The sequence below is a fragment of the Pipistrellus hanaki genome, assembly GCF_964339955.1.
Source record: "Pipistrellus hanaki genome assembly, chromosome: 10".
Classification (NCBI taxonomy): domain Eukaryota; kingdom Metazoa; phylum Chordata; class Mammalia; order Chiroptera; family Vespertilionidae; genus Pipistrellus; species Pipistrellus hanaki.
The window spans coordinates 73170277-73194644 of record NC_140512.1 but is presented as its reverse complement, the minus strand read 5'-3'; the positions used below and the strand labels follow the sequence as shown (position 1 = coordinate 73194644).

The following is a 24368-nucleotide window of genomic DNA, read 5'->3' as shown; positions in this document are numbered from 1 at the left end:
CTGGGTAATTTAAAGTAGCAAATCATCCAACAGTAGTTTTAATTTTGTCCTAGTTGACATATTGTATTAATTTTAGTGTGAATTTATCAAGATGTCATAGTTTTTCCCTATAACTTAAAAATACTCCTGTTCTTAAAAGTATCATTATTATAAGAAGATGCCAAAAATTTCTGAGCAAAACACATTCTAATGTCATAAAGAAGACCCTGAAACACACTCAGCGGCCACATCTGAACCGGCCCACCACGCCCGCTCCGCGACGCTCCTGAGCCTCCGGGTGGACGCGCGAGACGGTGGGCAGACTGAGGGCAGTGAGGGCACAGGGAGGACGACAGGGTGAGACCCCGTGAACACCTCTGCACTGGCCGTGCACAGCACCCTCCGCCCCCCGGCCACCCGCCCCCGCGCAGACACCCCGCAGCACCCTGGCTGGCACATGGTCTCTGAGTGCCGCCTGCCGGAGTCACGGGGACTAGCCCAGCTCCTGGGCCCTCCACGTACCGGCCCCTGGCTCCCTCTCACGCTCCAATCGGCCTTGCTTCTGAAACAGCTTCGATGACAGCTCGCCAACCCGCTCATTTTCTGCGTTGATGGCATTCTGAATTTCTTGTATCTCCTTTTTTCTGGCTGGAGGAAGTTCTTCTATTTTCTCACTTGGTTCTGGCTCATTCGGGCTATCATCATCACAAACCTCAAAGTCATCTTCATAGTCCTACAAACAATAATGTTTTTTAAAACTTTAAGACAAGTTGACTTTAAAGAACACAAAGCAAAACACACAGTTTATAATTTAAAAATAGACAGTCGACGTCAGCCTCCTGGGGATCAAGAAGACCCCTTTGTTTGTATCTCCCTTATATCTACCGTCAGACGTCTGTCATCCAGCCCGGGCTCCTCACTAGCTCACAAACACGCTGCCAGACCCGCCATCAGCACATCTGCGGGAGGGGGGGGGGGTGCACGGGACACACGTAGGGCAGGAGGGACAAGGAAGGGCAGGGATGGTGTCTGCAGATGCCGCTCAGTGGCCACTGTGGCCCCAGGTGACACAATAATAGGGGAGGTCGAGGTGCAAGTCCACACTAGACCCAGCAAAGGGGGAGAGGGCAGAAACAGCTCTGCTGCCCCAGAGTCCGCTCCCTCCCTCCAACCTCCAACAGCAGCAGAGACACACTGTGGCCTCCTGGCTACAATTTCTTGTGGCCACAAGCAACAGGGGGCAGTGCTGTGGACCAGCAAACCCAGCTACCCCCACCTACCACGTCCCCCCCACAGTAGTGGTGCCCCAAGACCTAGCTAGCACACCCCAGACCCTGGCCACCAGGTGCTACATGCACAGGTGAAAGAAACCACAGCCTGCACTACAGCGCCACCTGCTGGAGAACAGAAGAACGTCCTCTCGGCACCAGCGTGCTGTCAGGCTCAAACCTACCAGAGCAAGAGAAGAACTCCGACTTCAACTGCACCCACCAAGGAACAACCCATCGAGCACCATGAGCAGACCAGGTAGTAGGGTCACAGAGAGATCATGACAATTCCAGAACCCAAGTCAGAGCCACGGAATGCCGGACTCAGATGACAGAGATTTCAAGATCGTGGTCATGAAGAAACTCAATGAGATACAAGAAAACCTCAGAAAAGAAATTCAATAAGCTCAGGAATAAAAATTAATGAGCAAAAAAGGAGTACTTTACCCAAAAGACCAAAACTACAAAAAAGAACCAAACCAATTTTGGATCTGAAGAACTCAATAAATGGGATAAAGAATGTATTAGAGTCGAAACCGGTTTGGCTCAGTGGAAGAGCGTCGGTCTGGAGACTGAGAGGTCCTGGGTTCAATTCCAGTCAAGGGCATGTATCTTGGTTGCAGGCACATCCCCAGTAGGGGGTGTGCAAGAGGCAGCTGATCGATGTTTCTCTCTCATCGATGTTTCTAGCTCTCTATCTCTCTCCTTTCCTCTCTGTAAAAAATCAATAAAATATATTTAATAAAGAAATAAAGAAAGAAAGAAAGAAAGAAAGAAAGAAAGAAAGCATTAGAGAGACTGGAAATAGAGCAGAACATAGGGAAAGGAGAATTTGTGAGCTCCAAGACAGAAACCTAGAAAAGATTCAGGTGGGAGAAGAGATGTGGGGATGTGTTCGGGAAAAAGAGCGAGAAAAACAAAGAAGCGATGCGAGCACTCTGCCCATCAGAGGGCAGCTCGAGGGAAGGAGCTTCCCCGGGGACAGGGAGGGGGCCACGAGGACTGCTGAAACCCAGGGAGGAAAAGCCATTCCAGTTCCGGAAGCTACAGAGCATCTAAGCATCTCAGCGCAAAAAGCCTTCTCCAAACACTCTGTGTTAAAACTGCCAAAGTTAATGATAAGGAATTCTCAAGGCAGCCAGGGAACAAAGAGACAGAGAAAACTCCATTCAATCATCTTTGTCTTTCTCAGGAGCCCCTGCAGGCTAGAAGAGAGTGAAACTATATACTCAAAATATGGAAAGAGAGAAACCACCAGCCCAGGAAAATATATCCATGAAGTCATCCTTTCGGCTGATGGAGAAACAAAAGCTTCCTCAGACCACCGAGCACTGAGGGCACTCACCACCTCGGACCGCACCACAAGGAATGCTTACGGGGCTCCTCCACCTGAAGCAAAAAGACAGCAGCAGCAACACTGTGAGGGGCCCTGCGGTGTGGCTCAGTGGGTGGAGTGTCTGCGGGTTGAGGGTCACGGTTCGATTCCAGTTGAAGGCGCATGCCCAGGTTGCGGGCTCAGTCTCAGGTGGGGGTGTGCAGGAGGTGGCCGGTCAGTGATTCTCATTATTGATGTTTCTCTCTCTCTCCCTCTCCCTTCCTCTCTGAAATCAATAAAAATGCTTTTTAAAAAACTGTGAAAAAGGATGACAGACAGACAGAGGCAGAAAACTGCACCTCTACTTCAGAACAGGGCACTAAATAATTATAGCAAAGATAAAGAAAAACAGCAAGACAAGTACCTAGAGCTGCTGCAATTTGTTAAGGATGCATCATAAAACATCAGCATAGAAAGGAGGAGAGAGGGACTGGATTGTGTAAGGGGATGGAGATGCTAAGCAGAAGAAAATGGACTACATCTCCGTCTACAAGGTATTTTATACAAACCTCATGGTAACCGCAAAACAAAATTAGGAAAGAGGGAATGAAGAAAAATGTCACAGAAAGCCACCGGACTGAACAGCAGACAGAAAGGAAAGGGAAAGAAAGGATGGAGACACAGAGCGGCCAGAACATACATGGGAAAGGGCTGCAGGAAGTCCTCCAGTGCCAGCGTCACCCCAAGCATGTGTGGCTGAGCTCGTGGACTAAAACACAAGACCCACCAACACACTGCCTTTCAGAGACGATCACAGCCGCAGCCGTAAACCGGCTAAAGCGAGGGAGGGGACACTCCCAGCAAACAGTTTCCGGAGAAAAGTGGGCCAAGCCACACACCAAGCAGACAAAATGAATTTCAAGACAGAAAAGATAACAAGATAAAAAGACGGACATTTTATATTGATAAAGGGGCAATCCATCAAGAAGACATAACATTTACTAATATATATGCATCAAAGATACTCTCAAATGATACTTCCAATAAAGATTACTATCCAAAATATAGAAAGAACTCAACAACAACAACAAAATCTGCTTTTCCAAGAAAAACACACAGATGGCCACAGCCATATGAAAAGTTGCTCAATGTCACTAGTCATTAGAGAAATTCAAATCAAACCACGAGAAACCACCTCATCTCTGTCAGAATGGTTCTATCAATAGGACACCAATAACAGGTGCTGGTGAGGATATGGAGAAGGGAACCCTGGGCACTGACAGTAGGAATGCAAATTGGTGCAGCCACTGTGAAAACTGTGTGGAATAGAGAGACCATATGATCCAGCAATCCTACTTTGGTTATTTATTTTAAAATATGAAAACACACTCATAGATATATGCACCCCTACATTTGTTGAAGCATTATTCATAATAGACAGGACATGGAGACAACCTGTCCATCGATGGATGGTTGGGGAAAGAAGACGTGGTGCATGTACACAATAGAATACGACTCAAACATAAGCAAAGATGAAATACTGCCATTTGTGACAACATGTGTGGCTCTGGAATATATCATGCTAAGTGAAATAAGCCAGACAAAATGGACAAAAACCATGTGATTTCAGTCCTATGTGGAATATAAAACAAAAAAGTAACAAACTAACAAAACAAACCCCCAGGCTTAGACTATAAGGACATGTGTATTATATATGCTCTACATACACACACACACACACACACACACACGTGCATACATACCTATATACATGCATATACATATATATGATTGGATGCAGTGTACTTAACAATGAATTAAATTATGTCATTTAATTACATCATATTGGCAAGCACTGGTAGACATATAACAAACTTTTTATAGATAACAGACCTAAATCAAACAGATATGGAATCTTAAGAGTAGTAAAGAGAGAAAAAAAGCTATAAGTCACTATACTTACACTGATTTTAAGGACAAATTATTTTAAGCCAAGAAAATTTTTAATGTTTATACATACTTCAAAATCATCTTCAAAACTGGCCATGTAGTCAACATTTTCTAAGTCAATGTCTTCCTTTTCAATTTCCTAGAGGTAAAAATCACACACATAACAAAAAAAGTCAATCATAAATTTGATTCTTGCAAATAGGTTGGGAAACCACATTGTCTGAGATTCACTTGAAATCGCTAACTTAAAAATGTATTTATAAAACTAACGACCTATCCCAAAACTCTTTAAGAATTTTCTAATTAACTAGTATGACTAAAAAGAGAAAGCAGTTAATAAACATATCCTTTTTTGAGAAACTTCTGTAATTCTGATGGCTAAAGAAAAAAAGTTTTATATAAATAAATTCCAAGCTTTAGCACTTCCTCTCCCTAATTTATGTCCTATCATGAACACATCCCTACATTTGCAGGCAGTGCACGCGCACGCACACATTCACACACACTCGCACACACCCTCTTGCACACACTCGCACATACGTGTGCGCACACGCACACACTCACGCACACGCGCGCGCACACTTGCACACACTCGCTCACACGCACACTCGCACACCCTCGCACACACACACCCTCGCACACACTCGGCAGCCCGTGTGAACTGCCGCGTGCTCCGGTGACTGAGATACACGAAGGCGGTCTCCGGTGTGGAGCTTCCTCGGCACGCCCCCCTTCCGTCAGGGAAGACAGACTGTCCCTCAGCACCTGCACCTGGGGATGAGGAGAGAGAGATCCGCCGGAGGGAGGCGTGCTCAGCCGTGTCCCAGGGTCTGCACAGGTCCCAGAAGGCACCTGGTTTGGGTGCAAGGGCTGCAGGAATACCTCACGCCTGGGCTGCGGAGTTATCCGGAGCGAAGTGCAGAGGAAAACCCCACGCAAAGGTCCTCCTGGCACGTGGGCCTGTGCAGTCCCTACGCGGCAGGCACAGCACTGACATGCACTGCACAGGGAAGCAAGTCACACACCAGAGGAAAAACAAGGCTGACCCGGTGCGAGCTCTCTGTGACCCCCCGTGACCGTCAGACAGTCTGTGCCCAGCAAACACGCAGTGCCCCACCACGTGCCAGACCCTCTGCCAGGGAGGACAGGTGGCATCGTACTTCTCTGCACAGCTAGAACCAGCTGGGGACAGTGACAAGATGTGCCATCACAGAGCCTGTCACGTCTGCAGTGTTTCCTGTGTTTTGGAAAGAGCTTCTATGAGCACAGTCCTCGCTGTAAGAGGGCATGCTGCTGCTGTGGTCTCTGGAGCAGCATCCATTTCCCCAGCGACCTGTGACCTGGAGTCTCGCTCCCTGACATGGCCTGAACCTCAGGTTGTGTGATGTCTGTATTCAGTTGCTCCAATCTTCCACTTTTGAATTTAAATGCAGAGCAAGGATGAGAAGGCTGGCACTCATGCATCCGGAACCTGTCCCCTGCAAAGCGCTGTGCCAGCCTCCCTGGGCCCTCAGAGGAAGGCACCGCACTCAGCAAGCCCCTCCCCCCCTCAACCCTGAGACCAAGGCTGCCTGCGACCGCTGACAGATTCTCAGACAAGTGTGAGCACAAAGGTCACGTTCAGGCCTCTTCCCCCTTCACTCATTCCCCTACTGAAATGCTGGGTCAGGGTCGAGCAAACACGAGTGAGGTATGTCTGTATCACAAGACGCGCCCCGTACCGCGGCGTCTTCACCTCCTGCCCTCGGAGCCAGCTTCCACACGGCGGGGCCCTCATCGTGGCTGTGCTGGGGGTCAGCAGCCAAGGGACGGTCTCCCAGCACCCACAGCCCACCAGCTCCCCTCCTCCTTGGAGGGGCTGCCCTCAGTGGTACTGATGGGGTAACTCTCTGTGCCTTGATCTCTCCTCGCGGAAGTGAGGGGATGATGGTGCCTACTGCCTAGTGCCAGTGTGAGGGGCGGGCACAGTGAGACTGCCCAGCATGGGAACAGCTGCGGGGGCACTGGTACGAGGAAGGCAGGACTCCAAGCACCACTGCCCCAAACTACTCAGTGTCGCCAGGAAGGAAAGGGAGAGCTTCCCATGTGCCCAGACTGCAGGGCCTGCAGGCACAGGAATCCCCAGCCTCCGGGCAGCACCGCAGACACAGGCCCCACGGCCCAAGGAGTTGCCGGGTCTCCAGTGTCACTCCTGCATGCTTTAGGCTGCTCCTGCTTGAAGAAGAATGTAAATGTCTCTCTGATCATTTCTTATATTGATTATATGTCGAAAAAAATGGTATTTAAGCAATACCAAGATGGCTCTTGCTGTTTTGGCTCAGTGGATAGAGCATCGGCCTGGGGACTGAAATGGTATTTAAGCAATACCAAGATGGCTCTTGCTGTTTTGGCTCAGTGGATAGAGCATCGGCCTGGGGACTGAAATGGAGGGTTTCCACATGGCTGGGAGGAACAGCCCACTGCATGGGGCACAGAAGGGCGAATGAAACAGAAAAAGGTGCTAAGGTCCCCAAAGACACATCAACATGATTGAAAGGGATTTCATGAAAAAGAAGATCCTATGGGAAGAAGTGTAGGTTAGGCTAATTTTTCCTCAGGTGTGGTCGTAACTGAAGAGTGAGTGACCCACCACCCCCAAAAGTGAACAAATAAAACAGACCCACACGCTGCACAAACTATTCATGTAAAATTGAATAATTCATGTAAAATTGTGTGTTTCTGTGTACACGTATGAAATAACAGAGGCCAAAATCTGCCATATTATCTATAACTAGAGGCCCTATGCACAAAATTCGTGCATAGGTAGGGTCCCGAGGCCTGGCCAACCATCAGGGCCAATCAGGCCCTTCTGGCTGCTGGCCAGGGCCTCCCTTCCCTGGCTGCCAGCTCCCAACCAGGGCCTTCCTTCTAGCTGCCAGATGGGGCCTCCTTCCCTCGCCACCCGCATGCCACCACAGGGAACCTGATGGGCCCTGATTGTCAGCCAGGCCTATGGACTCTACCTGTGCATGACTTTCGTGCACCGGGCCTCTGGCATATAGATAACAAGAAGCCTGGAAAAATGGTTTTCTGGCATTATAACTGGTGCACCACTGCAGCTACAATCAGTGATGAAGACTGTTCTGTGTCTGCTCTTCTGACAGCCGCAACACGGAGGACTGGGAAGGGTATGGTCTGATTCTCGCAGTGCTGACACCACAGTGACGAGAGGAAGCACTTCACTCCCAGGAGGAGCGGGCCATGAGGTCACATGACCTGGATTTCTCTCTGGGAAGACTTTCAACATTAATGCAATTCCTTACTCAGCATAGGGCTGCTCAGACTTGCTATTTCTTCTTGAGGCAGTTTCCATAACTTACACCTCCCAGGAATGCGTCCCTTTCACCTGGCTGTAGGGATTAGACTGGAAGGCTGTCACTGCATCAGCGAGTGAGAGTGGGTGCTGCAGTCTCAGTGACACAGAATTTTCTATTTCTCCCTTTAAGTCTGTCACTTTTGCTTCCTGTATCTGTTAGGTGTGTGTTCACAGGTAACTGCTAACCTTCCTGCTGAGCTAATCATTTTATCCTTATGAGGCATCCCTCTACCTCCTGACACTCCGTGTCCAGTTCCTTTTGTGGCACCAGCACAGCCACTCCAGCTCTGACAGCTTGATGGCTTCTTGTCCATCTTTTTGCCTCCAATCTCTTTCAGGCTTTTAATCTGGCGTGGTTCTTAGGTGCCTCTGGGAGCCACCACTCCAGTGACCCATCAGGCAAAACTAGTGCCTGGCTAGCCTCCTGCACAGAAAGGTCAGCGTGACAGTCTTACCTTCCTTCTCGAGTCTTTATCTTTCCCACTGTTCCTCACTACATCCTCTGCATGCCTAGAAAGAAAAGATGATCAAAACCAAAATTAATTTTTCTAAAATAGGTCGTTTTAGATGTCAGCAAAGGCTCTTCTCAATATTGGACAAGATGAAGTGCCACTGTAAATGGCAGTTTCCAAAGCGTGCTTTTATCAGAACTGTGAACACTAAGTGTTCCTAGCACTTCTACTGTTTCAGCAGTAATCCCAACACAAACATTTCCCATAAAGAGAAGAAACTGAGTTTTCACAAACTTGTATATGAATCTATTAATACATCCTTATATGAGTTCTAGAAAATTCCTATAATTTTATTAGTCAATCCCAAATGTTATTTTATGCTTAATGTAATATTTGGATTTCCAAAAGGAAGATTTAGCCGGGACCGGTTTGGCTCAGTGGATAGAGTGTCGGCCTGGGGACTGAAGGGTCCTAGGTTCGATTCCGGGCAAGGGCATGTACCTTGGTTGCAGGCACATCCCCAGTGGGGGGTATGCAGGAGGCAGCTGGTCGGTGTTTCTCTCTCATCGATGTTTCTAACTCTCTATCCCTCTCTCTTCCTCTCTGTAAAAAAACAATAAAATATATTTTTTTAAAATTTAAAACAAAAGGAAGATTTACCTTACAATGTTCTATTTGGTAATCATATGCTATATGATAGTTGGAACCTAAAATTAAAGCTTTCAAATGTTCAAATTAATTCTCAATTTTCAGAACTTACATTCACCCCGTTTACTGTAGCGTGTGGCCGAGGAGGCCACAGCTGAGCACAGCTTCCCTGTACATTCCAGCAGGCTGGCAGCACAAAGGCCCGGAATTTGCACCCCTGGGTTTAAGTGCTAACTTTGTTCAAACTTGGAAGAATTTGGGCAAGGCATTTAGTCTGCCTTTTCCAAATCTGTGAAAAAGAACTGCCAAATAGGGCTGCCATAAAGAACAAACTAAAATCTACAGCTTATATAAAAAATGAGGTTATTCATACACTCTAATCTTTAATCTTCACAAAACCCACTCAAAATGGGTATCACTTTTGTGAAGAAAAGGCTCTGAAGGATCCCCGACAGCCCAGAGAGAGGCAGACAAGCCACTGGTGCCCACGCCCTTGCTCTAAGTCCTGCGGGCCTCACTGCAGCCACAGCCCTGGGGCTGGGATGGTGGGCCTGTCCCGTGGTATCAGATGTGGAACAAGAGCCCTCCCACAGACGTTCTTTCCTCCAGGGCTGGGCAGTCCCCCCGGGAGGGGCCATCTTCCAAATGAGCTACTCCCCCAAAGTGAGTTCTGATTTTCTAATTTTGCATGAGCAAATACAAAAAGGCAGAATAAGATCAATAACTTGTAGCAAGTTTCCATTTTCCTAGTGTACTTCGGATACGATTGGGAGGGTTGAGTAAGTAAAGTATATCTATCGCTTATTGTCATTTCTGGCTATAATTAGGCCCAATAAGAAAAATTCAGCATTCCACGTGTTACGCATAATAATCAGCCAGAGGACACGCATTCCTTACTGGCCGCCAGTCCCATCTCTCTTTGAACTGCCACCCTGGTTTCTGTGTTCAACATTCTGTAAAAGAAAAAATTCCATAGCCATTAATTAGTAAATCAAAATGAATTAACTGTAATTAATAAACTCTGCAAAACAAGCATGGACTCAAAATTTAACAGCAGCAGCTATGCCATATGTATTTTTAGTCAGGTAATAACGTAAACAGGATGAACAACAGTAGATATATTAAAAGGTGACTGTGCAGTAGCTCAGTAAGAGAAAGTTATACTTATCAATCTCATAATCTTTTTAGAAAAGTAGGATTAGTTCCTTACCCTGCTTAAAATTAAACTTTCAAACATATGGCATGTGGCTATTTCACAGATCTATGCACCTGTAGAAAAAAAATTTTAATAATCTTCTCTTACATTAATAAATGGTTTAAGGTAAAACACATTAGGTTGTGGAAATGGCCACGGACAGGCGGCTGACAGGCCTGGCCGGTGTTCAGTGGTTAAGAGTGCGGGCCCATGGGCCAAAGGTCAGTCTCCGGTTAGATTCCTGGTCAAGGGAATGGATCTGATTGCAGGTGCGATCCCTGGAGCCAGGGAGGCAACCAATCAACATATCTTTCTCCCTTCGTTGTTTCTCTCTTCTCCCTCTCCCCCTCTCCCTGCCCTTGCATGCCTTCTAATAATCAATGGAAAAAATATCCTCAGGTGATGACTAAATAAATAAATAAATAAATAAAATATCAGCTTTCTCTGTTACATTTCAAAATTTTACGATAGATTTCTGAAAAGTGTCAAAAAGCCTTCCTGTCTCCTAGTCAGGAATGTCTCTGTACTGACCACAGAACAGACATGAACCATGTCTGACGCGGCGATGACTCAGCAGTGCCGCTGGCTACACTCAGTCGTGCTCCTGCTCCAGGGCGCCCGGGATGGCCGGGCCAGCAGCACCAGCACACGCACCTTGAGCTCCCTTTTCCTCTGCTCCTCTTTCGATGGCCGCTCTTTCCTGTCCACAATGCCTCGGTGCCTCTCGTCCTCCAAGGAAAAGCCTTCCTTATGTCCTTTCTCTTTGTGTCTTCTTTCCCCTTCATTTTTGGAGAGCGGGCTGCTTTTTTCTTTGGAGTACTTCTCTCTCTTCTCCCTGGTGCAGCTTTTCTCAGGATGCCTCTTTCCTCGATCAGCCTCTTTGTGCCTCCTGTGTCTTCTTTCACCCTCCTCTTTATAAAGCCAGTAATTAAGGGGGTTGTCCTTACTGTCACCATACTGCAACTACAAAAGGGCAGGGGGAAAGGTGCGTGAGCACAGGAGACGCACACGCTTTCATGCATGTTCCGACAAAGGCAAGGAAGGCCAAACCACCAATCCTCCATCTGCTGCAGGGACCTTCCACACTCCCTGCCGACACGCTCCACAAAGACAGCCCTCGGCATCGCTGGCCACCCACCTGCGGGCGGCACAACCCGGCAGCCACCGCCTCCTCCTGATGGGGAACAAAGCTCAAATCCCTGTCCAGTCTAGACTTCTCTAGGTCCCTGGTCACATCTGTCATCCTCCCCCAACTCCAGCACATCCCAGGCTGCTCAAGAGCAGGCGCTCCTGTGACAATCTCTCCGTAGGCTGTCTCACAGGCTGTCTCTGAGGCTGTTCATATCCCTGCACCTCACACACAGGGATGTTTAAGACCGGGCACCATGGTTTTGCCATCACTGAACCCCAGACTACATGGATGCTCAGGGGTAACATGATGCCCATCTCAGGCTTGTCAGTGTATAGTTATATGAGAAGTTAATATGTTTATAAGCAATTGGCTTTAACAAAGGCCAAGGTAAAAATTTGCATACCGCCAGTCCTCTGAAATACTTCCTAAGACCTCCTATAACCCCTCTGTGTATGCAAATGAGCACTAGCCAAAAAAAAAAAAAAAAAAAAAAAAAACTGTTTAAAAGTAAATTTTAAGCTTAATAAAAAGGAGAAATTTTAAAATCTCTTCTGCTAATATTTACAGGGTAAACTGAAGGTTATTATTCAAGCATTAAATTTGATCATTAATAAAGTCACCATGAATAAAATGAGAGTCACTTAAAATATAGGCATAGCAGCATTAGCTAGCATCTGAAAAGCAACCAAATGTGTTGCTTGGTTTAAAAGGAAGAAAAATGATACTTAAAAGAAGCTTCCTAAATGCAACCTGGAAATTACTCTGGGAGGAAAAAAGGGAGCTTTTCCTTCAAATGTCTGAGAAACTGAAATTGAAATTCAATGTATTAGGCCTCACAAAGAAAGTAAATAATTTGCACTTAATTCTCCTTAAATAAAATTTATGTAAATATATTCCAAACTGATAGCAGAAATTCAATTAGTGTCATTTACTGTCCACATGCAAGGATAAATGAAGTTAGAAAATAAGCCTTATTTCAGACTGATTCAAATTGGCAGAATGAAATAAGTGAATATTCAAGGGAACTTAGTTATTCTAGGTAGGAACCTGTTCTTGGAGCATTAACTATTTTTTACTGATAGTTCATCTCAGTAAAAACTGCTTATCATGCAATGAGTCCAGAGCAGTCATATTTCTGTGCAAAGAATTGAATTAAAAGCTATCAAGGCTGCATTATAGAATTTCCAAAAGCCTTTGATATTTAAAACAAAAAAAAAGGGGGATAGTGAAGTAATCTCATGTAAGTAAACTATATTAAGCCTTAATTACTTTAAATTTTTTCACTTGTAATGCTGATAGCGAGACACACATAATGTCAGAATAAGCCAAAGGATAATGGTTTGGCAAAATAAAAAGATCCCAAGTCTAATTTATAAAAAGGATCCCTTTAATAGCCTTTGATCAAGAATATGCTTATATATTTCCAGAAAACTACTCTAAGCCTGTATGGATTCCTGCAACAATGGATCACAGGAGGAGGTATCCAGACTACTCCACCCACAGACAGCAGTAGTCCCAAGCAACACGCTGATGAGACAGAGGAGAGAGTCCAGAGATGGGGGATAATGAAGATGCCTTGCCATGCTAGCAGTCATTAGCTGTGCATCAGCACAGGTTGCTCAGGACCAAGCCAAAGAAGGTCAGACCTGCATTGCCATTGCTCACCATTTGTCCACCATCCAGAACTAGAGTATCATTGCTGTCATATCACAGGGGACAGTGATTGAGAAAGGAACTCATAAAAAACTGTTGGACAGTGATTGGGAAGGGGACTCAAAGAACTGATGGCCCAGAAAGTTTACTGCAGACTGATACCTTTGATGCCTGGCATCAATTTAAAAGGACATGAAAGAACTCAATCCTTTCCATTGAATTTAAAAACCTTGTCTATTTTCTATTCATCTATGCATAGCCCTTCTCCAGATTCCTGTGGAAAGACTGTGACATAGAGAGAAAAAGCTGTAGAATGTGTTTGAAGAAATAATGGCAGAAAACTTCCCTAACCTGGTAAAGGAAAAAGTCACACAAGTTCAGGGAACACAGAGAACCCCAAGCAAGAAGAAGCCAAACAAGCCAATGCCCAAACACATCATAATTAAAATACCAAAAATTAAAAACAAAGAGAGAATATTAAAGGCAGCAAGAGAAAAGCAAACTGTTACCTACAAAGGAGCTCCCATAAGAGTGACACCTGATTTCTCATCAAAAACTCTACAGGCCAGAAGGGAATGGCATTAAGTACTCAAGGTAATGGAAAGCAAGCATCTGAGACCAAATTACTATATCCAGCAAGGCTATCAATCAAAATAGATGGTCAAAAAAAGAGCTTCCCAGAGGGGGGAAAAAAAAAAAAAAGGCTAATGGGAGTTCATCACCACCAAGCCAACATTACCTGAAATGCCAAAGGGATTGCTGAGAAGAAGAAACAGAGAGAGAAACCTAGCCATACAGAATTAAAATGGCTATAAATAAATAACTCTCAATAATAACCCTAAATGTAAATGGATTAAATGCTCTAATCAAAAGGTGTAAGGTAGATGAATGGATACAAAAACATGACTCAACTATATGCTGTCTACAAGAGACCCACCTCAGAACAAAAGACACACACAGATGAGTGTGAGGGCTGGAAAAAAGTTTTCCAGGGACATGAAAAAGAAAAAAGAAAAAAGATGAAATAGCAATAATCATATCCAACAAATAGACTTTAAAATGAAGGCTATCAGAGAGGATCCAAGATGGCTGCACAGGTAAACACCTAACCACAGCCTCACACAACAATTTCAATAAAATACAACTAAAATACAAAACGGACATTACCCAGAACTACAGGAAAGTCGACTGACTGGAAATTCTACAACGAGAAGGAAAGAGAAAACCAGAAGGAAAAGCAGAGGAGCTGTAACAACCTAAGGTACGGAGACACGCTGTGCACGCAGAGAGGAGGGGGAGGCTGAGTGCCTGGCTGGCGTTCCCTAGCGGGAAGGAGATAAAAGCTCCAGACTGTGCTGAACCCCAGATCCGACAGCACTGAACCCCGGTTCTAGGCCAGACCCTGGGGACCCAGGCTCATACAGAGGGAGTCTGGTCTGTGAGGCAGAATCCCAGGGGCGTGGCGAAAGGCAGAGCCCCCGGAGGCGCGCACATTGCGCGCAGAGGACGGACTGTTGACTCTGCTGCTAGATTGCCCTAACGGGAAGGAGACAAAAGCTCCAGACTGTGCTGAGCCCCAGTTCTGACTGCACTGAACCTCAGTTCTAGGCCAGACCCTAGGGACCCAGGCTCATACAGAGGGAGCCTGGGCTGTAAGGCAGAAACCCAGGGGAGCGGCGAAAAAAGTCCCGGAGGCGCGCACATTGCACACAGAGAACGGACGATTGACTGTGCCGCTGATTGCCCTGGTGGGAAGGAGACAAAAGCTCCAGACTGGTCTGAACCCCACTTCCAACTCCACTTCCAACTTAACTGAACCCCAGTTCCGGGCTCATTGGGGGAGAGCCTAGACGGTTTGGTAGCGGGCGAAACTCGAGGGCACCTTTCTCTCAGAGGTGCTTGAAGTGAGTACCGAAGGACCCTGAGGAACAGAGACTCAGGAGCCGCATAGGGGGGCTGACGGAAGCCAAGGCTGTAGGCTCCACCCCAAAACTCCTCCCCATCCAAGCTGAACACAGAGACTTTTAAGGCTACCAACTCAGAGAAGCTGCGAAAATGCCGAGACAAGGAAACATCACAAATGAAAGAAATGGAGGACAAAAAGCGACAGGATACAGAGTTCAAAACCACACTTATAAGGTTTTTCAAGAATTTCCTAGAAAAGGCAGATAAAATAAACGAGACCTATGAGAATATGTAAAGGGATCAACAAGAAATAATAAGGGATCAACAAGAAATAAAGAATAAATAAAATATACAGAGAAATGAAATAAAATAAAAATTAAAAATATTTATAAAAAATATTATACAGAGTCCTAAAAACAGAATGGAAGATCGCAAGAATCAAGTCAAAGATTTGGAACATAAAGAGCCAGAAGATACTCCTCCACAGAAGCAAGAAGACAAGAGAATCCAGAAAGTTGAAGATAATGTAAGAAACATCTGGGACAACTTCAAGCGAACCAACATCAGAATTATGGGGGTCCCAGAAGAAGAAAGAGAGCAAGATATCGAAAACACACTGAAAGAAATAGTGACAGAAAACTTCCCCCACCTGGGGAAAGAAATAGACTTACAAGTCCAGGAAGCGCACATAACTCCAAACAAAAGGAATCCAAAGAGGACCACACCAAGACACATCATAATTAAAATTCCAAAAGCAAAAGACAAAGAGAGAATATTAAAAGCAGCAAGAGCAAAGCAGGTAGTTACCAATAAAGGAGCACCCATATGATCATCAGCTGATTTCTCAACAGAAACCATGCAGGCCAGACGGGAATGGCAAGAAATATTCAAGGTGATGAATAGTAAAATCCTACAGGCAAAAATAATCTACCCAGCAAAGCTATCACTCAGAATCGAAGGCCAGATAATAAAAAAAAAGCTAAAGGTGTTCATCACCACCAAACCAGAATTATATGAATTGCTGAAGGGGGTTCTTTCAGAAGAGAAAGTAAATAAAGATAAAAATTATGAACAACAAATACGTAACTATCAACAAGTGAATCTAAAAACCAAGGGAATTAAAAAAAAAATCTGATGAACAATATTAACTGTTGAATATAATAGAATCAGAGGTATGGAAGGGGAGTGATCTGACAATTCTTGGGGAAAAGGGGAGATGGGGGTGTGAGAAGAGACTGAACATAAACTGTGCACCTATGGATGAGGACAATGGGGGTGGGGAAAGGGCAGAGGGTGGGGTGGGAACCTGGTGGAGAGGAGCAATGGAGGGGGGGGGCGGGGAATGAGGAACATTTGTAATAATATGAACAATAAAGATTTATTTTTTTTAAAAAGAAGACACAGAAAAAAAAAATGAAGGCCATTACAAGAGACAACAAAGGGATCAATCCAACAAGAGAATATAACCCAGGTAAACATATATGCACTAAATATAACCCTGGTAAACATATATGCATTAAATATTAAAAAGAAACAAACACAACAACTTCTAGAAGACTTTAAGGGAAAGATCAACAACAATACAGTCATACTAGGGGACTTTAACACCCCACTGACTTCACTGGATAGTTCTTCCAGATTAAAAATATATATATATATATCAGTCAAACAGTTACTCTAAAGGATATACTGGGTTAGATGTATTTAAATGACATTAATAGAACATTTCACCCCAAAGCTGCAGGATATACATTCTTCTCATGTACACATAGATCATTAACAAAGATAGACCACATGTTAGGATACAAAACAAGTCTCTACAAGTTCAAGAAGATTGGAATTATATCAAGCATCTTCTCAGATCACAGAATGAAATTAGAAATCAACTACAGTAAAAACATCCAAAAACATTCAAACACATGGAGGCTAAATAACAAGTTATTAAACAATAAATGAGTTACCAACAAGATCAAAAAAGAAATAAAAAACTTCCTAGAAACCAATGAAAATGAGCACACAACAACCCAAAATCTCTGGGACACAGTGAAAGCAGTCCTGAGAGGGAAGTTCATAGCACACAGGCCTACCTCAAAAAACATAAAAAATCAACAATGAACTATTTAACCCTACATCATATATATATATATATATATATATATATATATATATATATATATATATATAATTTATTTTTTACAGAGAGGAAGGAAGAGAGATAGAGAGCTAGAAACGTCAATGAGAGAGAAACATTGACCAGCTGCCTCTTGCACACCCCCTACCGGGAATGTGCCCACAACCAATGTATTATATATGCCCTTGACCGGAATCGAACCTGGGACCTTTCAATCCGCAGACCGATGCTCTACCACTGAGCCAAACCATTTTGGCTAACCCTACATCTTAAAGAACTAGAAAGAGAAAAATAAGAAAAGCCCAGAGTAAGTAGAAGGAAGGAAATAATAAAGATTAGAGTAGAAATAAATGATATGCAGACTAAAAAATAACACAATATTAAAAAAAAAAAAAATCAATGAAACCAAGAACTGGTTCTTTGAAAAGATAAACAAAATTGATGAATTGTTAGCCAAACTCATCAAGAAACAAAGAGAGAGGTCCCAAATAAATACAATCAGAAACGAAAGTGGAGAAGTAGCCACTGACACCACAGAAATACAAAGGATTGTAAGAAAACACTATGAACAACTATACTAGTGTGCCAACAAACTGGACAATGAAGATAAAGTGGACAAATTCTTAGAAAAATATAATCTCCCAAAACTGAAATAGGAAGAATCAGAAAACCTGATTAGGCTAATAACAACTGATGAAATAGAAGCAGTGATCAAAAAACTCCCAGCAAATAAAAGCCCTGGTCCACAGCTTCACAGGGAGTTTTAACAAACATTCAAAGAAGAAACAACACCTATACTCCTCAAATTATTCCAAAAAATCTCAGAAGAAGGGACACTTTCAAACTCTTTTTATTATTCCACCATTACCCTAATTACAAAATCAGATGAAGATACTACAAAGTAAGAGAATTACAGGCCAATATCCTTGATGAACATAGATAATAAAATCATGAAAAAAATATTAGCAAATCAGATCCAGCCATACATTAAAAGGACCATGACCAAGTGGGATTTAATCCAGGGATGGAAGGCTGGTACAACAATTACAAATCAATAAACGGGACACTTCACATAAACAAATTGAAAGGCAAAAATCACATGATCACATTAATAGATGCACAAAAAGCATTCAACACCCATTTTTGATAAAAACTCTCAGCAAAGTGGAAAGAAAGGAAGCATATCTCACCATGATAAAGGCCATAGATGACAAACCTATAGCCAACATCATACTCAATGGGTAAAAACTAAAACCATTTTCCCTAAGAACAGGAACAAGACAGCGATGTCTGTGGTCTCCAATCTTATTCAACATTAGAGGCTCGGTGAATGAAAATTCATGCACTGGAGGGGGCGTCCCTCAGCCCAGCCTGCCCCCTCTCACAGTCCGGGAGCGCTCTGGGGCAGGAGGTGACCTGGCGATCAGGGGAAGGCAATGCCCCCCATCACACCTCTGCTGCTGCCACTGCCGGCAGCACAAGCCTTGTCCAGCCCTGGTTACCTGAGCCTTGGGCAGTCCTAGGCGGCTGGGCAGCCGTCGTCCGAGGCTTACCTGCCCCTCTGGCCGGCCCAGTGGAGCTGAGGGGCTGAGGGGCTGAGGGCGGGTCCGACTGAACTGTGTGCCTGCCATGCCCCTGCTGGGCTGAAAAGACTATGGGAATCCGGCAGGACTGAGGGGACTGGGCACCGCCATCTTTGTGACAGCATGATGGTCAATTTGTGCCTTTTTTAAAAAAAATATATTTTATTGATATTTTACAGAGAGAAAGAGAGAGGGATAGAGAGTTAGAAACATCGATGAGAGCACAACCCCTCAACCAAGGTACATGCCCTTGACCGGAATCGAACCTGGGACCTTTCAGTCCTCAGGCTGACGCTCTATCCACTGAGCCAAACAGGTTTAGGCATTTTGAATATTCCCTCTTTATTAGATAGGAGGATAGTATTGGAAGTCCTAGCCACAGTGATCATATAAGAAGAAATAAAAGGCATCCAAATGGGAAGAACAGAATGGATCCAGAAACAGAGAAGCCTGGAACAGAGTGTGGAATTTTTTAGGGAAGGCAGGGGAGGATGAGTGGGAGGTAATCAACCAAGGACATTGTATGCACATACGCATGGCCCATGGACACAGACAGTGAGGCAGGGGGGAGGGGGTGGGCTGGTAGGGGTCTATGGGGGGGGGGAGGACATATGTAATACTTTCAACAATAAAGAATTTTTTTTTTTTTTTAAAGAAGGACTCCACTAGAAAGGGAACAAATGCAACAGGTGGCTTTGCCACAGGTATCAGATATCAGCGTGCAGGACACACCTGCCACAGGCCTACAAATGCCATGTACCCATCCTCCTGAGTCAGAACACCGCCTGGGACACATCTGCTGAGGACACAGGAACAGCACCCTGAGGACATAAGTAACTAAAGCCTTTATGTAAGGCGAATGGGGGACGTCTGCATTTACCCTGATCCAGCAAGTTCTCTTCCAGAAATGACCATGAGGACATAATGATGATTTAATGCAGAGCTTAACCCCTGGTGTCTTCCCAAGCCTCGAAGTCTCTGTTACAAAATTTCCCCAACGCCTCTAACACCAGCATGCCATTGACTTGCAGTGTTTGGGGCCTGGTATGCGTACCTTCCTTTCTCGGTATCTTCTTTCTCTCTCTTCATCTCCTCTTTCAGAGTTCTCATCTCTCCTCGCGTTCTCTTCAGTTCTTACTTTACTTACTATAAAAAGAAAACATACTTTTATTGTTTGTTTTTTGTTGTTAATCTTTACCAGAGAACATTTTTTCACTGATTTTTTTTTTTTTTTTTAGAGAGAGTGGAAGCGAGAAGGAGAGACAGAGAGAGAAACATCGATGTCGATTGACTGCCTCCTGCATATGCCCCAATAAGGGCCACGGCTTGAGCCTGCAACCGAGGTACATGCCTGTCACTGGATTCAAACCTGGAACCCTTCAATCCATAGGCTGACGCTCTATCCACTGAGCCAAACTGGCAAGGGCAAGAAAACATACTTTTAACATTCCCAAAGTTCAGACATCCAAAAGGCCCCCTAACATCTTGCTGCAGTCTTTTCTGTAAATACCTCATTACAAAATTATTTATTAACACATGAAAACATAGCCTTCTATTAGACCACATTCTATAATCTCAAAAATAAAAAGTCCTGGAATCTAAAATAAAAATGAATCTCAGAAGGATGGCAGGGTTGGGTGGGTGGCTGGGAAGAGATCAACCAAAGACCTTGGATGCACATGTGCATAACCCCTGAACACAGACAATAGTGCGGGGAAGCCTGGAGTGAGGTGTTGGGGCTGGCTCCAAGGGGTCAATGGGGAAAAAAGAGGGCCATCTGTAATACTTTCAACAATAAAGATAAATAAAAAATTTTAAAAATCACATACAAAAATAGAATAAAGGAGATGACAGTGGCAACTGCTAAGGAGGCAACCTGGCAGGAGCAGCCTAGCTGCTGGGACTCAGCGGCACCAGCCCAATGCACACACCTTTGGGCCCTGGGGTAGCACATCCAGAAAAATGCCCCGCTAGGCAGACATTTCCGCCAAGTGCTCAGCTGCAAGAGAGTCACTGCGACCTTGGGATGAGTGGAGGAGGGCACCACTTACAGCCAGCCGCTGCCCTGCCACCTATGAGAGAGGCCAAAGGGACCAGCAGAGCCACACACAACCAGTTACAATACACACAGCTCCCGCCAATAGTGAAAACTAGATTTTCACTTTTGAATCTGCCAAGACAAAAGTCATTATGCTTAAAATGAAGAGAATCAACATTTTCAAAGATAAGGACCAAATTAAATATTCAGACAAATTGTTAAATGCCTATACTAATAAAAGGGTAATATGCAAACTGGTCACCACACCCTCACAGTAACAATCAAACAGCAGGCTTTGTGGGGTGACCAGACCAGCAAGGGGGTTAGCGAGGAACAACCAAACGACTGACCAGCAGGCTGCACGGGGCTACTACAATAGATGGGCAGGGGGGACAGTAGGGGGCAACCAGGCCAGTAGGGGGGACAGTTCGGGGCAACCAGGCCCACAGGGGGGGTAGTTTGGGGTGACCAGGCCAGCAGTGGGGGGGGGGGGGCAGTTAGGGGCAATCAGGCAGGTGAGCAGTTAGGAGCCAGTGGTCTTGGATTGTGAGAGGCATGTCCCTGGGATTGGGCCGAAAACAGCAGCGGGACATCCCCCAAGGTGTCCCAGATTGGAGAGGGTCCAGGCTTGGCTAAGAGGAGCCCCCCAACCCCATGCATGAATTTCATGTACTAGGCCTCTAGTTGCTTAAAATAAAACAGATACTTCTGAGAAATTCTCTAACCAAAGAGCATAACTTTTGTTTACCTACAATGTGGATTGAGATTTACAAAGATAATTAACCTGGAATGTTTCAATAGTAAAACTCTAGCAAATAGAAAATCATTACTCCTTTCATTCACTGAAATGAGTTTTAAAATACCGAAAAGAAAACCATCTTGTAAAGCACACAGTTCAGCATGGGCACAACCCAACACGAAGCTGAGCCTCCGAAAACCAAGGGCAAGGATAACATGGGAGTGGGCACTTCAGAGGGGCTGGCCCACGTGCCTGGCCCTGGGAGGGCCACAGCCCAGGCACGTACCTGACCGCATCCTGTGCTCAGGCCAGTTGTGGAGCCTGGCCGCGGGCTTGGGCTCCTCCCTCCTCACCCGGTGCTCCCCTTCACGCTCCCGCTCTTTGCCTCGGCTCTGGTGCTTCTCCGTGTCATGCTCTCGGGCCTTGTCCCTCAGCTTCTCTCTGTCCAGGTCCCGGGCGTCCTTTCTCTTCTCCCGTGGCTTCTCTTTGTCTCTGTCTCCACGAGGGTGCTCCCTGGAGCCATGGCGGTCTCTGTCTGCCACTCTCTCCCTGCGCTTGGCATCCCGGTCTGGGTCCCTGGGCTTCTGCTCCTTGGACTCTGGGGCATCCGTTTCCAAATCCTTATGTAGCTTCTTTTCCTTGTGTTTCTTATCTTCCCTGGGAAGTGCCGACTGTGCAGCCAAAGCAAGAAAAAGAAAAGGGTTTCTGAGCCTGACAGCCTTAACACCACAGGCTGCCACTGTGTCCTGCTCCCCCACCGGCAGGCAGGGCAGGAGAAGTCTCACTGCCACCGAGGTGTCCCGGCGTTCCTGTGCCTGCAGACCAGTGCCCGCGTGGGAGACACACTCCCCTTTGTTAGCAAGTCAAACCTAAAACTCCACCCCAATGAGAAAAAAAATGAACAGGATACTGAAGAAGAAGAAAAAAGAAATAACAGAATAAACATGCAAGTCAGTGACTAAATGGCCCACAAGGAACGCTTGTGGAGGCCTGGGCTGAGCCTTGAGAATGCACAAGCTTCTTTCAGTTTAGATTTTCATGAAGGAAAAAACAGAGAGAACACGGTGCTGAAGCTGTGTCACAGTGTCCAAGACCCAGCCAGGTCCTACTCAAGTACAAGGACCTTCCTTATAAAACTCTCAGGCGATCTCCCTCAATCCCCAAGCCTCCCTCCACATATGTGCACATCACCCACACGACAGAAACAAACTATGCACACCACACATGTACACACACAGCCTGGGCTCTGAACCATGAAAGAGGCAGACAGAGTTGGTGACATTCGGGCTGGGCTAGGAAACCCCTTTCTCACCACAGACCCAGAGCAACTCCCCATACGAGCTGAGAACACCCCTGAAATGAGCCACATGGAAGCAAAGTTGCGTGGGGCTGAGAATCAGGAAAACTCTCCAATCAGACCCCAGCTCAAATACTCTAAACATATTCACCCAAAGGTATTTCCGCAGGTCATCTGCTGTCCATGTTTCATCTTTGGTTCTTCTCTAAAAAGAAAAGTGTAAAGTTGGAATTTTCCAAGTTTAAATAATTATTTTGCAAGCTCTCCTAAGCTGCTTTTCATTAGACCATTTTAGTCAATGGCAATGAGTCCTAGATATGCAAGAATTTACTGTCTATCTACCAGAATAAATGTCACAGAAATACAGATTTTTAAAAATCATTCCCTAGTCTAAAATTACCTACCGGTATAAATTATTACAGAATGCTTTTCTTTTGCTGCTTCATAATGTGAGTGTCCATACTGCCTCAAGGCTCAGGCAAAGCATGGCAGCACAGTCCTCCCTTTCCAGGGCCCTCTGCGGCCTCAGTGCCAGTCCCAAGCTGGTGCTTCATTCATAAATAGGAAGGGTCAATCTGGCATTTAAGAAAAACCAACCCAGGAGAAGAATCATCCTGGCTGGTGGCTCAGTTGGTGATAGTATTGTCCTGTACACAACAGCTTCCAGGTTCAATTCCCCATGAGGGCACATACCTAGGCTGCAGGTTTCATCCCTGGCCCTGGCATGGCAACCAATCAATGTTTTCATTGATGTTCTCTCTCTCTCTCCCTTCCTCCTTCTCTAAATTCAATAAAACCATATCCTCAGTGAGGATTTTAAAGAGAGAGAGAGAGAGAAGAATCAAGACAAACAAATAGAGAAAATGGCACAAGAAAATGAACAGAAGTATTTATTTCCTTTTTTTAAAGGCATAAGAGTTATATCCTCTGGAAGATATTAAAAATCTTTTAAGCACAAATTAAAACATAGTACAAAAGGAGCAATATGAGAACAAGAATTTTTAATATTAAATGTAACAAAGTAAAAAATGTAATAAAGTTAACGATAAAGTTGGAGAAATCCCCCTAATATATCAACATGTCTGTATTTTTAAAAAGGCAAAGAGATGGGAAATACAAGCTGCCAGTCCAACCCTTACCAAGAGACTGAGAGTTCTAGAAAGAGAGGATGGAGAAAGTAGAAAGGGAGAAACACCCCCATACACACACACCGAAAGAGGGAGGGAGGGAGGGAAAGAGAGAGAGAGAAAGCGGTCACCAATGTCAACAACGACAGGGGCCCAGCCACGCTTAGGTCTGCAGTGACTACATGATATAACAGTGTTTGGTTTTCGGACTTAAAAATCAACCTACTAAGAAATAGCAGGAAACTTACACTACAGGATAACTTAAGAAAACGAGAGGGACCGGATGGAAGACCGAGGTCGGGGAGTCGGTGGGCGTGAAGCGGAGGGGAGAGGAGGCTAAGCGGCCACGGGTCCGGCAGCCCCGGGCGGCCGGGGGCGGACACTGAGGAGACTGGGCCCCCGCAGCGAGTCCCGCGAGCCGCCCGGAGCCTAGAGCACCCACCTTCCCGGGCTCCATCGCCGCCTGCAGGGAGGCGGCGGGAGGAAAGGCCCGCGGCCGCGTTCTCCTCCGGAGGGGCGTCGCCGCCTCCTAGCAACCGGCACGTCGAGGCGCGGCCGCGGCTACCGTTGGCCCGGCATGCTCCGCGGCCCCCCTAGCGCA

At 45.5% G+C, this 24368-nt stretch overlaps 1 protein-coding gene across 2 annotated transcripts in view; it reads right to left on the bottom strand.

Moving 5' to 3' along the window:
- DYNC2I1 (dynein 2 intermediate chain 1) overlaps positions 1-24368 on the bottom strand; it is a 53763-nt gene extending 29395 nt beyond the window's left edge. The window contains exons 1-9 of one of the 2 annotated variants that reach the window (XM_084896809.1): positions 24210-24368; positions 22792-22845; positions 21630-22014; positions 19621-19712; positions 10817-11125; positions 9865-9920; positions 8323-8377; positions 4583-4651; positions 502-712 (exon numbers count right to left, since the gene is read on the bottom strand). In XM_084896809.1, the coding sequence (XP_084752935.1) occupies positions 502-712; positions 4583-4651; positions 8323-8377; positions 9865-9920; positions 10817-11125; positions 19621-19712; positions 21630-22014; positions 22792-22845; positions 24210-24224 (1246 nt within the window). In that variant the 5' untranslated portion in view covers positions 24225-24368. The remainder of the gene's footprint in view (positions 1-501; positions 713-4582; positions 4652-8322; positions 8378-9864; positions 9921-10816; positions 11126-19620; positions 19713-21629; positions 22015-22791; positions 22846-24209) is intronic. The other variant, XM_084896810.1, reaches the window with a different exon arrangement.